The 14,944-nt window shown below is 30.8% G+C and overlaps 1 protein-coding gene across 3 annotated transcripts in view; it reads right to left on the bottom strand.

The window, feature by feature from the left end:
- Window positions 1-14,944, bottom strand: part of LOC145324857 (uncharacterized) — a 114,088-nt gene that overhangs the window by 83,966 nt on the left and 15,178 nt on the right. For 2 of the 3 annotated variants that reach the window (XM_080167548.1, XM_080167549.1), the window contains 2 exons: window positions 5,280-5,393; window positions 1,243-1,300 (listed from right to left, as the gene is read on the bottom strand). In XM_080167548.1, the coding sequence (XP_080023674.1) occupies window positions 1,243-1,277 (35 nt within the window). In that variant the 5' untranslated portion in view covers window positions 1,278-1,300; window positions 5,280-5,393. The remainder of the gene's footprint in view (window positions 1-1,242; window positions 1,301-5,279; window positions 5,394-14,944) is intronic. The other variant, XM_080167550.1, reaches the window with a different exon arrangement.

Here is a 14,944-nt window from a genome sequence, read left to right as displayed (position 1 = left end):
ACGGAGAGCTCTTTTAATTGATTGTCCTTGCAATTGTATGATGATTCCTATAACAATTAGATACAATTTAGGAAACGTCGCAACTTTATAATCGTTACCAGAACGTCCGAACATCCTTTTAAAATATGCTAATTTTTGTTATATTTTTACCTATTTATCTAATTGTTAAAATAAAAACAATGTACAATATTATACGTGAAGCATCTCTATAATAAAATCCCAAAAATGAAGTATGTCCCTTTACAGTTCCCTACATTTAAGTAATTTTGCGAGAAATTTATGTACGGCTTTTTAAGGCCTGTAACTCTACAAGAGTTTATGTTCGTTTGTACTTCCTTTTTTAGCTTCGCGTTTATGGATGTTGTCATCCTTGTTTTATGTACTTTTATACATTCTTCATTGATAGTATAAAAGACTAACAAAAATATATTGTATAGTCTGAATGAGACTAATTAAATAAGACATGGCGCTGAATAAATTAATCTACGAAGAGTTTGTTCTGGTGTTCATTAAGAACACGTGCTTTTTTGGTTTTGTGTTACCTTTCTTGTTTTAGTGGCACAGCTGTTTATCAACATATGCCTGTCCACCTTTTCTTAAGAAGACGAAGAAAGTTCCTCAAAAAAATTTCTGATGTCATATAAATGAGGGATTAGGAGAGGAGGAGTGGGAGAGAAAACCCCTAAAAAAGAGTTGGATAATCCCTCATTTTTATGGCGTCACATGCTGAGTTTTTTGAGAGACTTTCTTCGTCTTCTGGCCTTAACACATTCTGAAAAGGGGTAAACGTAGTATCTTTTGTTTTTGTGGTTCCACTAACTATTTACGAGGCCGAACACCGCGTCATAACTAAACACGTTTAAAATTTTTACTACTGCTGCTTTGTAAAGGGCGCGACATTAATGACAAGAGTAGGGGTGAAGGCTTTAGCCAAAAACAGGCGTAATTTAGTACTATGCACAGACAAAGGTCTTGAAATCAAAGAGTTAGTTATCTGTAGGGTGTTAATTAAACTAATTCCCCTGATTTGGGCATTTGAGTGTAAATTTTAAATTATATTAGTACCCAAAGTTTTACAATTGGTTGGCTTACAAACTAGTAACATCTTCATTGGATGGTTCAAAACTAATAATTTTCACACTTTGTGACTTTCCCACCGAAAATTTAAATCTACAGAAGGGTTAATTTTGTTGATCATCATTGATAATCTATTGTCTTATTCCTTGATATCCCTGGACCTACCTGAATGAAAATAATCCACTCCAGCATGTTCCCATAGCAGTCAAAAAGTTTCCATCATCTGGAAAAAAAATTATTTTTCAGTTAGGGAGTTGAATTCATTTTTATAGAAGCAGAATTATAATCTATGATTACGGTTTTGACCCTCTAAAAAACGTAATCAACCATTCACTTTCCCCTCTCTTTTACCAAGATCAATGTTTATTGTACGACACTGCTTTATAGTAATTTTTTCTCGATACTCATTCATAATTTTTGAGGTTCTCTACTTATGGATGTTGTCATCCTTGTTTTTACATTTATTAATATTTCCTTATTTTGATTAATTTTCATGTGTGCACGTCTTTTCTGACAGATTCTATCATCAAAAAACTCATCAGACAACTTTGCAAAAAAATAATTTAGTTTGAAATATCTTTTTTTTACATCATGACATGTTTTTAGAGACCCACCTTTTAAAATTTCAAATCTTAATCTTACATTTATGGTCCGTCCGTAAGGGATAGCTTTTGCATGATGAATTGTTCTATCGATTTCAAACTTCTCAGAAGGATTCCTATTTCAGCTAGGTACAAATTAGAAAGCGTAGTAACTCAATAATCATGGCTAGAAAACCGTATGTCCTATGTATGCTTATGCTTATTAACTTTAAAAAAACATTTTACGTATTTTTTTTTAATATTATTACTAGGACTCTTTGGCATAATATTTAATATAAATAACGCAGGGGCGTCCAAGCTTTTTATTTTGGGGGGGGTAATTCGTGTTTTGGGGGGGGGGGGGGTAAAATGGCTCGCGAAGCGCGCCGCAAATTTTTTTTAACCCCCCCAAAATTTTTACCCCGGGGGTAAAATTTGCTAGGGGGGGGGGGTAATTATCCCCCCTGAAATCTGTTGGCAGGGGTAAATTTAGTTTACCCCCCCCAAAATTTACCCCCGGGGTAAAATTTTTGGGGGGGGTAATTTAAATTTTATTAAATATATAGTATTAAAAATGCGCGCGAAGCGCGCAAAAATTTTTTTTATTAGAGATTTTTTATTTTTTGGGGAGTAAATATCCCCTCCTAAATGGTAGGGGTAAATTTTGAATGGGGGGGGGGGGTAATCGCCCCATTACCCCCCCCCCTTGGACGCCTATGAAATAACGTATAATTAAATAGCCCAAACAAGAAAATAAACAAACCCATATAATACAAAATCAAGCTAGAATTATATCAGACTGCAAACTAAATATAAAAATATGCAAAACTGCTTATAGACGTTAGCGTCATTTTACGCAGAAACCATAGTTTCTAGACTGCATGAAAACAATTGAAACTGTAGATTCTAGGCTAAAAATATATAATATTCTGTTTCTTTGTGTGATTTGTAGATGGTGGACATACACAACCTACCCTAACAATTGTTTAAAAATTAATCAGAGGGGTCTTTTTATAATAAAAAGGATACTAAAGATATATTTTACTTTTTTCTTAACTACATACAAGATTAGATTAGATTTGAAGACTTAGAGCCTTTGATTCAGCGAATAACAGCTAGAAGAATGCAAAGAGTAGCCTAAAACTTTAGTGTCACATTGAAAGTTTTTTTTTAAACCATATTTTTATGCCTGCTTTTTATAATGTAGTTCATTTACCTTTTTTTATAACAAAACTAAAACATTGCATACATTTTTAGAAACTTTTAATAATTATTCCAGCATTCTTAAAGTATCAACGTTGAAAGTTTTGCGTCTACCTTGTTTGAAAGTGTCCATTGTGATCATTTGGATCAAGTTAGCTTTAAGTTTTTTTTCTAGTCGTTGTTGCATTTCTTATGCATATCATCATACTTGTTTACTGATTTATTAATCAATAATTAACGCATCAAATGGCAAAGATTAGAAACTTTAATTGTGTCGCATAGTACAGGAATAGTAGGGTAAGAAGGTACAATTTGTATATAATCGCTGCGATTGTAAGAGGGGACTCCGGAAAGCGTATTGTGTGACGTCATAAAAATACCTATATTATCTATCTCTTTTTTAAGGGCTTCCTTTCCCACTTCTCCTCTCATCATTCCCTTTTAGACGTATTTTTATGACATCACATGACACTTTCTACTGTCCCTTGTAAGAGTGAAACAATTATTCATCGCAAAGCGTATTTGTTCAATAAGTGAAAAACGAGTGATCAGTTACACAATCAACATAAATATTTTTGATCTTAGCTTTTGTTTCCAATTTTTTCTTTATATTTTTAAAAGCGAAGCTTTTCTATAATTAGGGTCGGTCCGTCCGTCCGTCCGTACGTCCGTCCGTCCGAGATAGATAGCTTTTATTCGTTAATTTAGGCATGTTAGAATTGTCCTATCGATTTCAAACTTTGCATGATGATTCCTGTAGTAGTTGGGTACGATTTAGAAAGCGTAGCAACTCTATAATCATTACCAGAATGTCCGTACGTCCATTTTAAACATGTTGATTTTTCTACTTTTTTAACAACAAATTTTCAAGTGTTTTAATTATCCGTTTGATCTGATTTTTGGTATATTGATTCCTGGGACAACAAAGAACAATATTATAAGCGAAGCAACTCTATAATCAAGTCCAAAAATGTAAGTATGTCCATAAACATTATCCTGTTTTTAAGCAGTTTTTCAACAAATTTACCTACAATTTTGATTCGACATTTATACATTTATGTTCCGATTTTTCAGTTCAGATACTATACAAGTGTTAATGTCCGTTTGTCCTACCGTTTCAGTGCTTCGCTTTTATGGATGTTGTCATCCTTGTTTCTATAAAAATAGACAAAAAAAATGTTAGTCAAGTTCAAATAACAAAGGTTGTTTTGTTCTTTTTTCCCTCCATGGTATTGTTATCTTCAAATGCTAAGCTACTACTGGATAATAATCTCTAAATTCCTGAACAAAATTTGAGCCGAAGTTTGTAGCAAGAATAACCTAGGAGAATGGTTTTGATAAGTTGGATTTGTGGCAAAATGCTGCAAAACCAAATTAATTTACAGATGTTAGGATAAAATTACTTTGCACATAAACAGCAAATTAATATTTAAGAATGTTATATTTAAAAATGTACTTGTACAATTCATAAAACAAAAGTATTTAATTGGTTAATATTAACGTAAACTTTTTTATCTTCTTTTAAAATATCAATATATTTTTTATTAATTAAATATCTGATTAGTATAGATTATGAAAGAAATTAACAAATCTAAAGTAAAAGACTCGGAAATCTAAATAAAAAAAATACATTTGATCTCTAATTTTAGAGTAAATGCAAGAATTTTAAATAAAAGTCTTCCAGTCTTACTTTAAATTAAAAATGATTTTGACAAAAAACTTTTCAAGATTTGAAAATAGAGAAATTATTTAAATATTTACTACACATAATAACACCTATCTTTATATATCTTTATGGGTTTATCTGTATGCTTTTAATAGCGAAGCTTTTCTATAATTAGGGTCGGTCCGTCCGTCCGAGATAGATAGCTTTTATTCGTTAATTTAGGCATGTTAGAATTGTCCTATCGATTTCAAACTTTGCATGATGATTCCTGTTGTAGTTAGGTACGATTTAGAAAGCGTAGCAACTCTATAATCATTACCAGAATGTCCATACGTCCATTTTAAACATGTTGATTTTTCTAATTTTGTAACAGCAAATTTTTATGTGATCTAATTATCCGTTTGATCTGATTTTTGGTATATTTATTCCTGGGACAACAAAGAACAATATTTTAAGCTAAGCAACTCTATAATCAAATCCTAAAAATGTAAGTGTGTCCATAAACTCAATAAACATTATCCTGTATCAAGAAGTTTTTCAACAAATTTACTTACAATTTTGCTTCGACTCTTATACAAGTGTTAATGTCCGTTTGTCCTACCGTTTCAGTGCTTCGCTTTTATGGATGTTGTCATCCTTGTTCTGTTTGTATTCTTATCCATTAAATTTAAAATCTACCTATGCAGTTTTTTTTTCTAAAAATCTATTTACAAATTTAAAAAAAAATCTATCTAGAAGCTTTTGAAGTTTACCTGAAAAATTTGATAAAATAGAAAATTGATTTGTCTGTTGATACTTGTTTCATATTTTGCTAAGAAGAGAAATCTTCATGAACTAATCTTGTGCTCATATTGTTCTAAACTTTTCTGAAATAAATAGTAAAATTATTAGGTAATTCAATGGATGTACAATATATGTGGATATTATGACAGGGGAAAAATATTACTTTTATAATTTACACTTATAATATAAGGTAGTAAGCTTTTTTGTCTGAAGCTTAAGATCTCGGAAAGTACTCGTGCAAATTGGTTTTAATTTTCAATGAAACTTTATAAATGTATTTGGGTAATTTTATTATTTCTATTATCTCACTGGCCCTCCTATAGCGGCTAGGGACGAAGCAACTTTATAAAACAGAAAAAAAAACTTGCTAACAAAAGTATTGTAATGTATGATGTTGTATGATTCATGTTTTATGTAGAGTTTTCATAACTTTATGGTCATAATAAAATTATAATGCATATACACTGAAAACTTTTAGGTTTTACATTTGCTTCTCTGTATCATAAAGATAGCTAATACAATCAAGAATAGATATATAAATAATGGATGTATATATTGATGGATGGATGGTTTAAAATATTGATTGACCTCTAGATAGATATATAGATTGATGAATCTATTTTTGGATCAATGGATAAATGTTTTGATGTGTTTAAATTTATCCCCTTTTTTATAGACACTAATTATTAAACTTTTGACCGAAAAATCCCGAATTAAGTCATATTACACTGTGGGCTAGAATTGAATCAGGACAAAAGTAAGTGCCGAGCCCTGGGACCTATGTATGGTGAAAATAGACATAAAACCATGATGATTCCAGGTAAAACCAAAATATTTCAGCGGGGGCTTTTTGAGAAAATTAGATTTGAAAATTTCTAGTTCAATTTTCACCCGCTAGGAGTTGCCGCATAATCATGACAAGAAAAGCAAATATTATTTATTTTAAATTTTGAACAACTTTGCTTTTATGTAGTCCTTCTTAAAACCTCTCTATGTATGATTTATTTTAAGCTGAATTTTCGTGACCTTTGCAAAGCAAGTGATAAAAATGGCCATTTATTAACTCCCTTCAGGAGTGGTTTTATGAAGAACTTTATAAAAGCAAAGTTGTTTAAAATTTAAAATAAATAATATTTGCTTTTCTTGTCATGATTATGCGGCAACTCCTAGCGGGTGAAAATTGAACTTGAAATTTTCAAATCTAATTTTCTCAAAAAGCCCCCGCTGAAATATTTTGGTTTTACCTGGAATCATCATGGTTTTATGTCTATTTTCACCATACATAGGTCACAGGGCTCGGCACTTACTTTTGTCTTGATTCAATTCTAGCCCACAGTGATTGAAATGAAATGAAATGAAATGAAATGAAATATTTATTTTATGACACATACAAAAAAATATATATACATTACATGGTATAATCACAAACAAACAATAAAATTGATCATGATTACTTATTGTTTAATAATAAAGATAATAGTATTCACATTCAAAATTCGTGTCAAAGGACTAAGTAATCTCTCTCGAGGTAATATTAAGTAGCCTTTGCAGATAAGAAAAAACTGATAAAAAAAACTATAATAGATAACATGAAACTTAATTATTTAAAATAAGAACTTACGCATTATATATGATGGGGATTATAATGTGGAATTGAAAGGAAGGGAATTGGAGGGGAGAGTAACATGATGTGTGTTTGTAATATTGACTATAAACATTTAAAATTAATATGAGGGGTAAATCAGTGAAGACTTGTAGAACAGACAGAATAAATGTTTTACATTCTTAGGTGGCAAGAACGGCAAAGAAGTCTATAACATGTTATGTCTATTTTTGCTAGAAGGCATTTTTTTAGCTTACTCTTAAAATGATTTAGGTTTAAGGCATTTTTTATATTATCACGGTCATCAAAACTGTTCCATATCTTTGGAAATGAACAAATAGGAAGCCTCTCTACTAAGTTAATTCGAGAAAAGGGGACAGTTAAATTATTATTGTTTCTCAAAACGAAGTTACCATTTAATTCACCTCGTCTAGGCCACATATTAATAAAAGACCTTGGCAACAAATTATTTTTGTACTCATACATAAATTTTAGTTTGAAGTAATGAGTTAGAGATTCAAAGGGTAAAATATTGAGATTTTTAAATAAAGGACTAGAATGGCTATAGTAGGTTGCTTGCTTAATACATCTCACAGCCATTTTTTGTTTAGTGATTATGCCAGTAAGATTTGTGGGTGATGCACATGAGTAGATAAGGATTCCATAAACTAAATGACAATGAAAAATAGAGTAATATAGAGCTTTGAGAGCTTTTTCAGTGAGTAGACCTTGACATTTTCGGAGACAAAATAATGATTTAGAGAGCTTTTTGTTTAATTCATTTATATGAACCTTAAAATTCAAGGCTGGATCCAAATAAATACCCAAGAATTTTATAGCTGGAATATCACTTTCATGGTTGACAAAGTCAATTCTATGTCTAAGTAAAGGGTTAGGGTTAAGGGTATTTGGATCATTATCATCAAAATATAGATTGATTTCATTCCATGGAATAAGGGAGGGAGTAGGATAAAATATAGTGAATTTTGTTTTGTTGGGATGTAAAGACATTTGATTAGCCCTAAACCACTGGGAAATATTTTTGAGTTCTGCATTAACAAATTCAACAAGCTCATTTAGGTTTTTACCAGAGGCTAATATAGTAGTGTCATCACAGAAAAGTAGTACTTTTAAAAGTGTTGACTTAGGCAAGTCATTAAAAAATATAAGAAACAAAATAGGACCTAATATGCTACCTTGAGGCACTCCACTATCTATCTCTAATGGATCAGAGTCAAAAAGCCCAAATTTAACAAATTGATTTCTATCTGTTAAATATGATTCAAACCAATTAAGCAAGTTCCCATTAATACCAAATTTCTGTAGCTTCATAAGAAGAGTATTTTTAGGCACACAATCAAATGCTTTGCGAATATCACAAAAAATTCCAATAGTATACTCCTTATTATTCATAGCTTTACTTACATGATTGAGTAAATGAATCATAGGATGATATGTTGAATTATTTGCCTGGAATCCAAATTGAAGTTCATCAATAAGATTATTATCAGAAAGATAAGCTTGCAAATTAATGGCAATGAACTTTTCTAGAATTTTTGAAAAAATAAGAAGAAGAGAAATTGGCCTGTAATCATTAAGATTGAAAGGATCTCCGCCTTTTTTGAAGACAGCTGTTACTTTAGCCATTTTGAATTGTTCAGGTACAGAGCAAAGTTCAATTGATTTATTGAAAATATGACATAAAGGATCTAGAATTTGTGAAACGACTTTTTTCAATAAAAAAGATGATATTTCAAGGTAGTCACAGGATTTTTTTAGGTCAAAATTATTAACAATTTCAGTTATAATTGCAGGTGTGATTGGGGGAATGTTAAATAGGTTGCCAGATTCTTCAAGATAAGAGTTAGGGGATCTCTCAGTAGGGGGTATATCCTGTCGAATGTTAAAAGCAATGCTAGAAAAATGCCTATTAAATGCCTCTCCTATGTTCTTATCACCAATGATCTCATTACCATCAACAATAATCTTATTAGTTGAAAATTTTCTTTTTGAATTTAAACCAGCGACATCTTTAATAATTTGCCAACTCTTTTTAAGATTGTTTTGGTTGGAGACAAGTAGATTACTATAATATAACTTTTTTGCAGTTTTCAGAACTTTGTTATACACGTTTTTATATTTAGTATACAATTCCTTATTTTCAGTTGTTGGAACTTTTGCTAATCTAGATTGTAATTCAAATTTCTTATTCCTAGACCTTAATATGCCTTTGGTCATCCAATTTTGGATCATGTGGTAGTTTTTATTAAATCGAATTTCCTTAACAGGAATATTTCTCTCAAAAGAAGCTTGAAATAAGTTTTGGAAAATAGCATAGCTTTCTGTGGGGTTATTTTTGGCATAGACTTCATTAAAAGACAAATTACTTAAGTCATCTTTAAAGCTTTCAATATTAACGTCAGAAAAATCTCTAGTGGAAATTACTTTTGGGTTTGTCTTATGTTTATTAGTGCTAATAAAATGAAAAGTTGAGAAATGGTCGCTCAAATAAGTAGTTATTACTCCAGAAACCATTTGATCCTTAATATCATTTGTCCAGATGTGGTCAATAAGCGTAGCTGTATTGTTATGGGCTGAGACTCTTGTAGGGTTAGAGATCAGCTGTAGGAAGCCAGCGCTAAAAAGCATGCTGACAAAATCCGCTGTATAATTATGTACATTGTAAGCAAACAAATCTAAATTAAAGTCTCCACAAAGAATTGCTTTACATTTTCGCTCCGTGATAGAGTCTAAAATGCCTTGAAAATGTTCCAAAAATAACTCTATTTGCATATTAGGTGTAAGATTGTTTAACCCAGTGCTAGGGGGTCTGTAGAAATTACCAATAACAAGTTTTTTTCTGTTGCTAAACTCCAATTCTATGAACAAACTTTCAATAATTTTTTCATGAAAAATAGAATACTCATTTAGAACAGAAAAATTTAAAGATTTGTTAATATAGAAAGCTACGCCTCCACCCACAAAAGTTGTTCTTGTTTTAAATAGAATAGGATGATATAAAGATATTTCAAAAATGGATGGAATAACATTCTTGTAAACAAATGATGTCAAAAATAACCCCTTTCTCTTTCCAAAAATGAATTAGATCAGAAAGGCTAGAAAATTTAGAATTAATAGATTGAATATTTAAACTGAGGATAGAAATGTTTTTTGAATTTTTAAATTTTTCACAAAATTTATCAGGAGAATAGTATGAGCTCTGTATGTCTAATTCTCGATAAATATCAACCTCTTCATTTTCTTCAAAAAGCAATCTGTGAAAATTGTTGTTACTTAGATTGTCTGTCCCAAATCTATGAAATGATTCATTCATTTATAATAAATCCAATGTATGAAGAAACAATATACAAACACACAAACCAAAAGTAAGAAAGGATAGAGAGGGGGTGCAGGGAAAGGAGGGACTGGATAGGGGTGGGAAAAAGGGGGGGTGTACAAGGGGTGTAGGGGTTGTAAGAAGGGTAGGAGAATGGGAGGGGGTAGGTATAGATCTTACACTTCCGGTAATACGGACAATTTTTACTATTTTTCATATCCTATATTTGGGGTGTCCAACAAATTTTAAAATATTAAAATCATTAAAGAAAAACAAATGTTTTTTAGAAGAGGTATAAAAGATAGTTTGTATGGTACTGAATAAAATCCTAATTATTATAATAAAATATTTTTTTTATCTAGAGCTAAAATTATTGTATATTGAGAAAAAAAACAGTGGAATCAGATAAGAATTAATGCTAAATTTAGGAGAAAAAAATAGGTTTTTTTTTTATTTAAAAGAAGATTCTTGTAGGAATATGTTGATATATCTAATCTTTAAATGAATTTACCCCTAGTAGTTTTTAAATCTGACAAGTAGTGACAAAACCTTGTCTAATCTGAGTTTTGACAGGTTTTCCTCAGGTTTTAATCTGCCCGCCCCTCATCAATCAACTCTGACATTTGATTACATTTCGTCAGATTGTAATCTGACGAAACCTGTGTTTTTGCGCAAAAAGGTACTAAAACTCAGATTACTCAGGATTTGCCGCCAAATTTTTAATCTGTCAGGGGGGATTTCAGATTATAATCTGACGAATCTGACTCAATGTGAGCAAAGTTCAGGTGATTAAGATCGTAATCTGTGATTAAATTGACCCTCAAAATTTGCCCAGTTAATCCCTTATCTGACATTTGATGACAAACAGTCATACTCTAACCTGACATTTGACGACAAACAGTCATACTCTAATCTGACAATTGATGACAAACAGTCATACTCTAATCTGACATTTGATGACAAACAGTCATACTGTAATCTGACATTTGATGACAAACAGTCATACTCTATTCTGACATTTGATGACAAACAGTCATACTGTAATCTGACATTTGATGACAAACAGTCATACTCTAATCTGACTTTTGATGACAAACAATCATATTCTAATCTGACATTTGATGACAAATGGTCATACTCCTAACTGACTTTTAGTGACAAACAGTCATACTCTAATCTGACATATGATGACAAACAGTCATACTCTAATCTGACTTTTGATGACAAACAGTCATACTCTGATCTGACATTTGATGACAAATGGTCATACTGCTAACTGACTTTTAGTGACAAACAGTCATACTCTAATCTGACATTTGATGACAAACAGTCATACTCTAATCTGACATTTGATGACAAACAGTCATACTCTAATCTGACATTTGAAGACAAACAGTCATACTCTAATCTGACATTTGATGACAAACAGTCATACTCTAATCTGACATTTGATGACAAACAGTCATACTGTAATCTGACATTTGATGACAAACAGTCATACTCTAATCTGACATTTAATGACAAACAGTCATACTCTAACCTGACTTTTGATGAAAAACAGTCATACTCTAATCTGACATTTGATGACAAACAGTCATACTCTAATCTGACATTTGCAGACAAACAGTCATACTCTAATCTGACATTTGCAGACAAACAGTCATACTCTAAACTGACTTTTATTGACAAACAGTCACACTCAAGTCTGACTTTTAGTGACAAACAGTCATACTCTAATCTGATATTTGATGACAAATAGTCATACTCTAATCTGAATTCAAGTGAAAAGTAGTCATACTCTAATCTGACTCTTAATGACAAATAGTCATACTCTTTATTTAAACAAATAATAATTCTGATATTTTGATTTTAATAGCAATAAATTTTACGAAATTGAATAATTTTTACACAAAAAATATAAAACTATAAAATTAAGTGATGGTATTCTTCAAAAGATTCTGGTTGTTCTAGTTGTGAAAATGGGTCAACAGAAGTAACTATCATAAAAGATTTTGTACTTATGTAACAATCTTTTAATTAAGTTATTCTATTGAAAGTTGTCTCTTTCTTGGTTTCTCATTTCTTTGTTTATGTGGTAAATGCATCAAAAAATGTTCATCAACAATTTAAAAATAAGTTATGATGTAGTTTTAAGATTTTCAAAACCACTTCAACACCAGACTAAAAAAATTAACAACCTAACATTGAAGTGATTCTAAAATTTTGTGTTAAATTAATTATTGACAATAGGTAAACTAATAATCAACAAATAATATCTAAAGGGATAGTTACATAAAGTGCATTTAAAAAGTTTGATGGCCAGCATAAGTTACAAAAATACCATCTAACATATATGATTTTGTATTGAAATGAAAAACAATCAATAGGCACCAGTGGACTAGTCATTTTTAAAACTACCTGGTAGAAAATTGAAATTATTTCAAATGTATGTCCTCTAGATAAACTATTAAACATAAAAAATATGAAGTTTACTAAATTCAAGTTTAAATGCATTTCTTGCAACTACACCTTTGATGCAAAAATAAGGAAAAATTTAATACTATTAATTAGATATCTATGAATATTTGATTTAAACATTCAATGAAACAAATTAAACAATTTATTAAACTAAATAATAATATTATATCAGAAAAAAAGAAAACTAGAAAACACAGAATATGCAACAATATTTTTGTTTTTGTTAATGTTGCTAAGATCAAGATTCATATTGTGATATATTTTGAAGTAGTTTCTATATTTTTTTAATACTCCCCCCCCCCCCATAAAGTTTTTTTGCCTCTTATTTTGAATGTTAGATTTACAAAATTTCTTTTTAAATTACACAAATATGCAATCTTTACTGTAATTTTTTTTTACTCCTAGATGCCACCAATTTTTTTTGCACGAAACACAAAGTAACATTGATTATAATCCTACTAAAACCTTTTTTTAAATGCCTCGGTACTTAAAATCTAAAGTGTTCTTCTAACTTTAATTTTACCTAATTTTAAATGAAAATTTTTAAAACTTTCAGTCTGTATGTTTGGCATGTAACATCCAATTAATATTTCAAAATAATATTCAAAGATTTTAAGCCAACAAATTAGAGATTATAGAACCAGTATAATTTCCAGTCCAATGTCCACTCCCTCTGTGGTTTATGCAAATATCTTGATTGTTATATAACACAAAAATTTAACCACAAAAACAATTATCTAGAAAAAAAAACTAACCGGAAAGGATATCTAAAAAGATACAACACAAAATATTTTCTCCAACTATATAAATTTTTAGTTTTCCTTTTAAAACTTAAACTTCACTATCTATCTATTGAAATTAACAATTCATATATTTGTTTCTCCTTATATAAAAGTAACAGGATGTCTATATGAGAGTGTCAGTTTGTCTCTTTATACAATTGGATCTCTCTAACTGCTGAACCAATATGGTTCTAATTAACAATGTAGCTTCTCATAGGTCCGGAGAAGATGTTTTTTACCTTTTCTTTATAAAACTAAAATTGAAAATTAAGGGGAGTTGATTCACCCCAACCCCCCTCCTTTAAAGGGTTTTAGGGGTGTAGCCGCTAGTTAGAATCAAAATACAGGTACACTTGGCAAATAATGCACCGTATGTATTCTTCGTGTTTTTAATGCAAACAAAATTTTTGTTCTTACTTGAAATCTTAAGGAATAAGACTATGAACGATAAATCGATGATAATTCCCCATTTATGATAAGAAATGCATAAATCATTGGTCAAAAAGTTTTGACACAGCTATTTTTGAACCAAGCAATCAAATTTCAATATAAGTTATTAAGCTGACCAATTACATTAGTCCCCAAAGTTTCATAATAATGTTTTAATATTTTTTTAGGACTTTTATTGAATTTAGATTGGTTAGTTTATTCACTACTAGCGGCTACGCCCCTAGACGCCTCTAGGGGCACTTGAGGAGGGGGGAGTCGAATTTAATACACCAATTTCTTATTTTAGATTTTAAAAGAAAAAGGGAAATAATATTTTGGGGGGTGGAATTTTTTTTTGAGGGGGGGACCCCCCTCCCATAATTTTTAATTTTAGTAACAAAATTAAATTTTTTTAAAGGGGTGGTATTTTTTATTTTTGGGGAGGTTGAGGGTGTCCCACCCCCCAAGAAAATAGTTATAAACCTTCCCGGGACCTATGAGAAGCTACCCTGTTAAGGAGAACCCGATCGGTTCAGCGGTTAGTGAGATCCTTTGGTACAGACACACAAACAGACAAACATCCCGTTACTTTAGTATAAGGATTGTGTCCAAACGTCCACTCCTAATTGTAATCCATTAAAGGGGTAATTTTGTTTACCATCATTGAGGATGTAATTATACATCAATTAATCTGCCATTGTCTTATCCCTTTAGATTCCTGCGATAATAAAATTTGGATATAGTCCCTTTCGTGGCAAGGGGTGTTTCATCGTAATTTTAAAAGCGAAGCTTTCTATAATTAGGGTCAATACGTCCTTCGTAAGTACGTCTGTCCGTACATCCGGAACGGATAGATTTTATTGGTTAGTTTAGGCATGTTAGAATTGTCCTATCGATTTCAAACTTTGCATGGTGATTCCTTTAGTAGTTTGGTACGATTTAGAAAGCGCAGCAACTCTATAATCATTACCAAAATGTCCATACGTCCATTTTAAACATGTTGAT

This window comes from Acartia tonsa, chromosome 7 (genome assembly GCF_053477335.1).
Source record: "Acartia tonsa isolate MP-2025a chromosome 7, ASM5347733v1, whole genome shotgun sequence".
NCBI lineage: Eukaryota > Metazoa > Arthropoda > Copepoda > Calanoida > Acartiidae > Acartia > Acartia tonsa.
The sequence above is the reverse complement of the archived record's forward strand: the minus strand, read 5'-3'. Positions and strand labels throughout refer to the sequence as shown.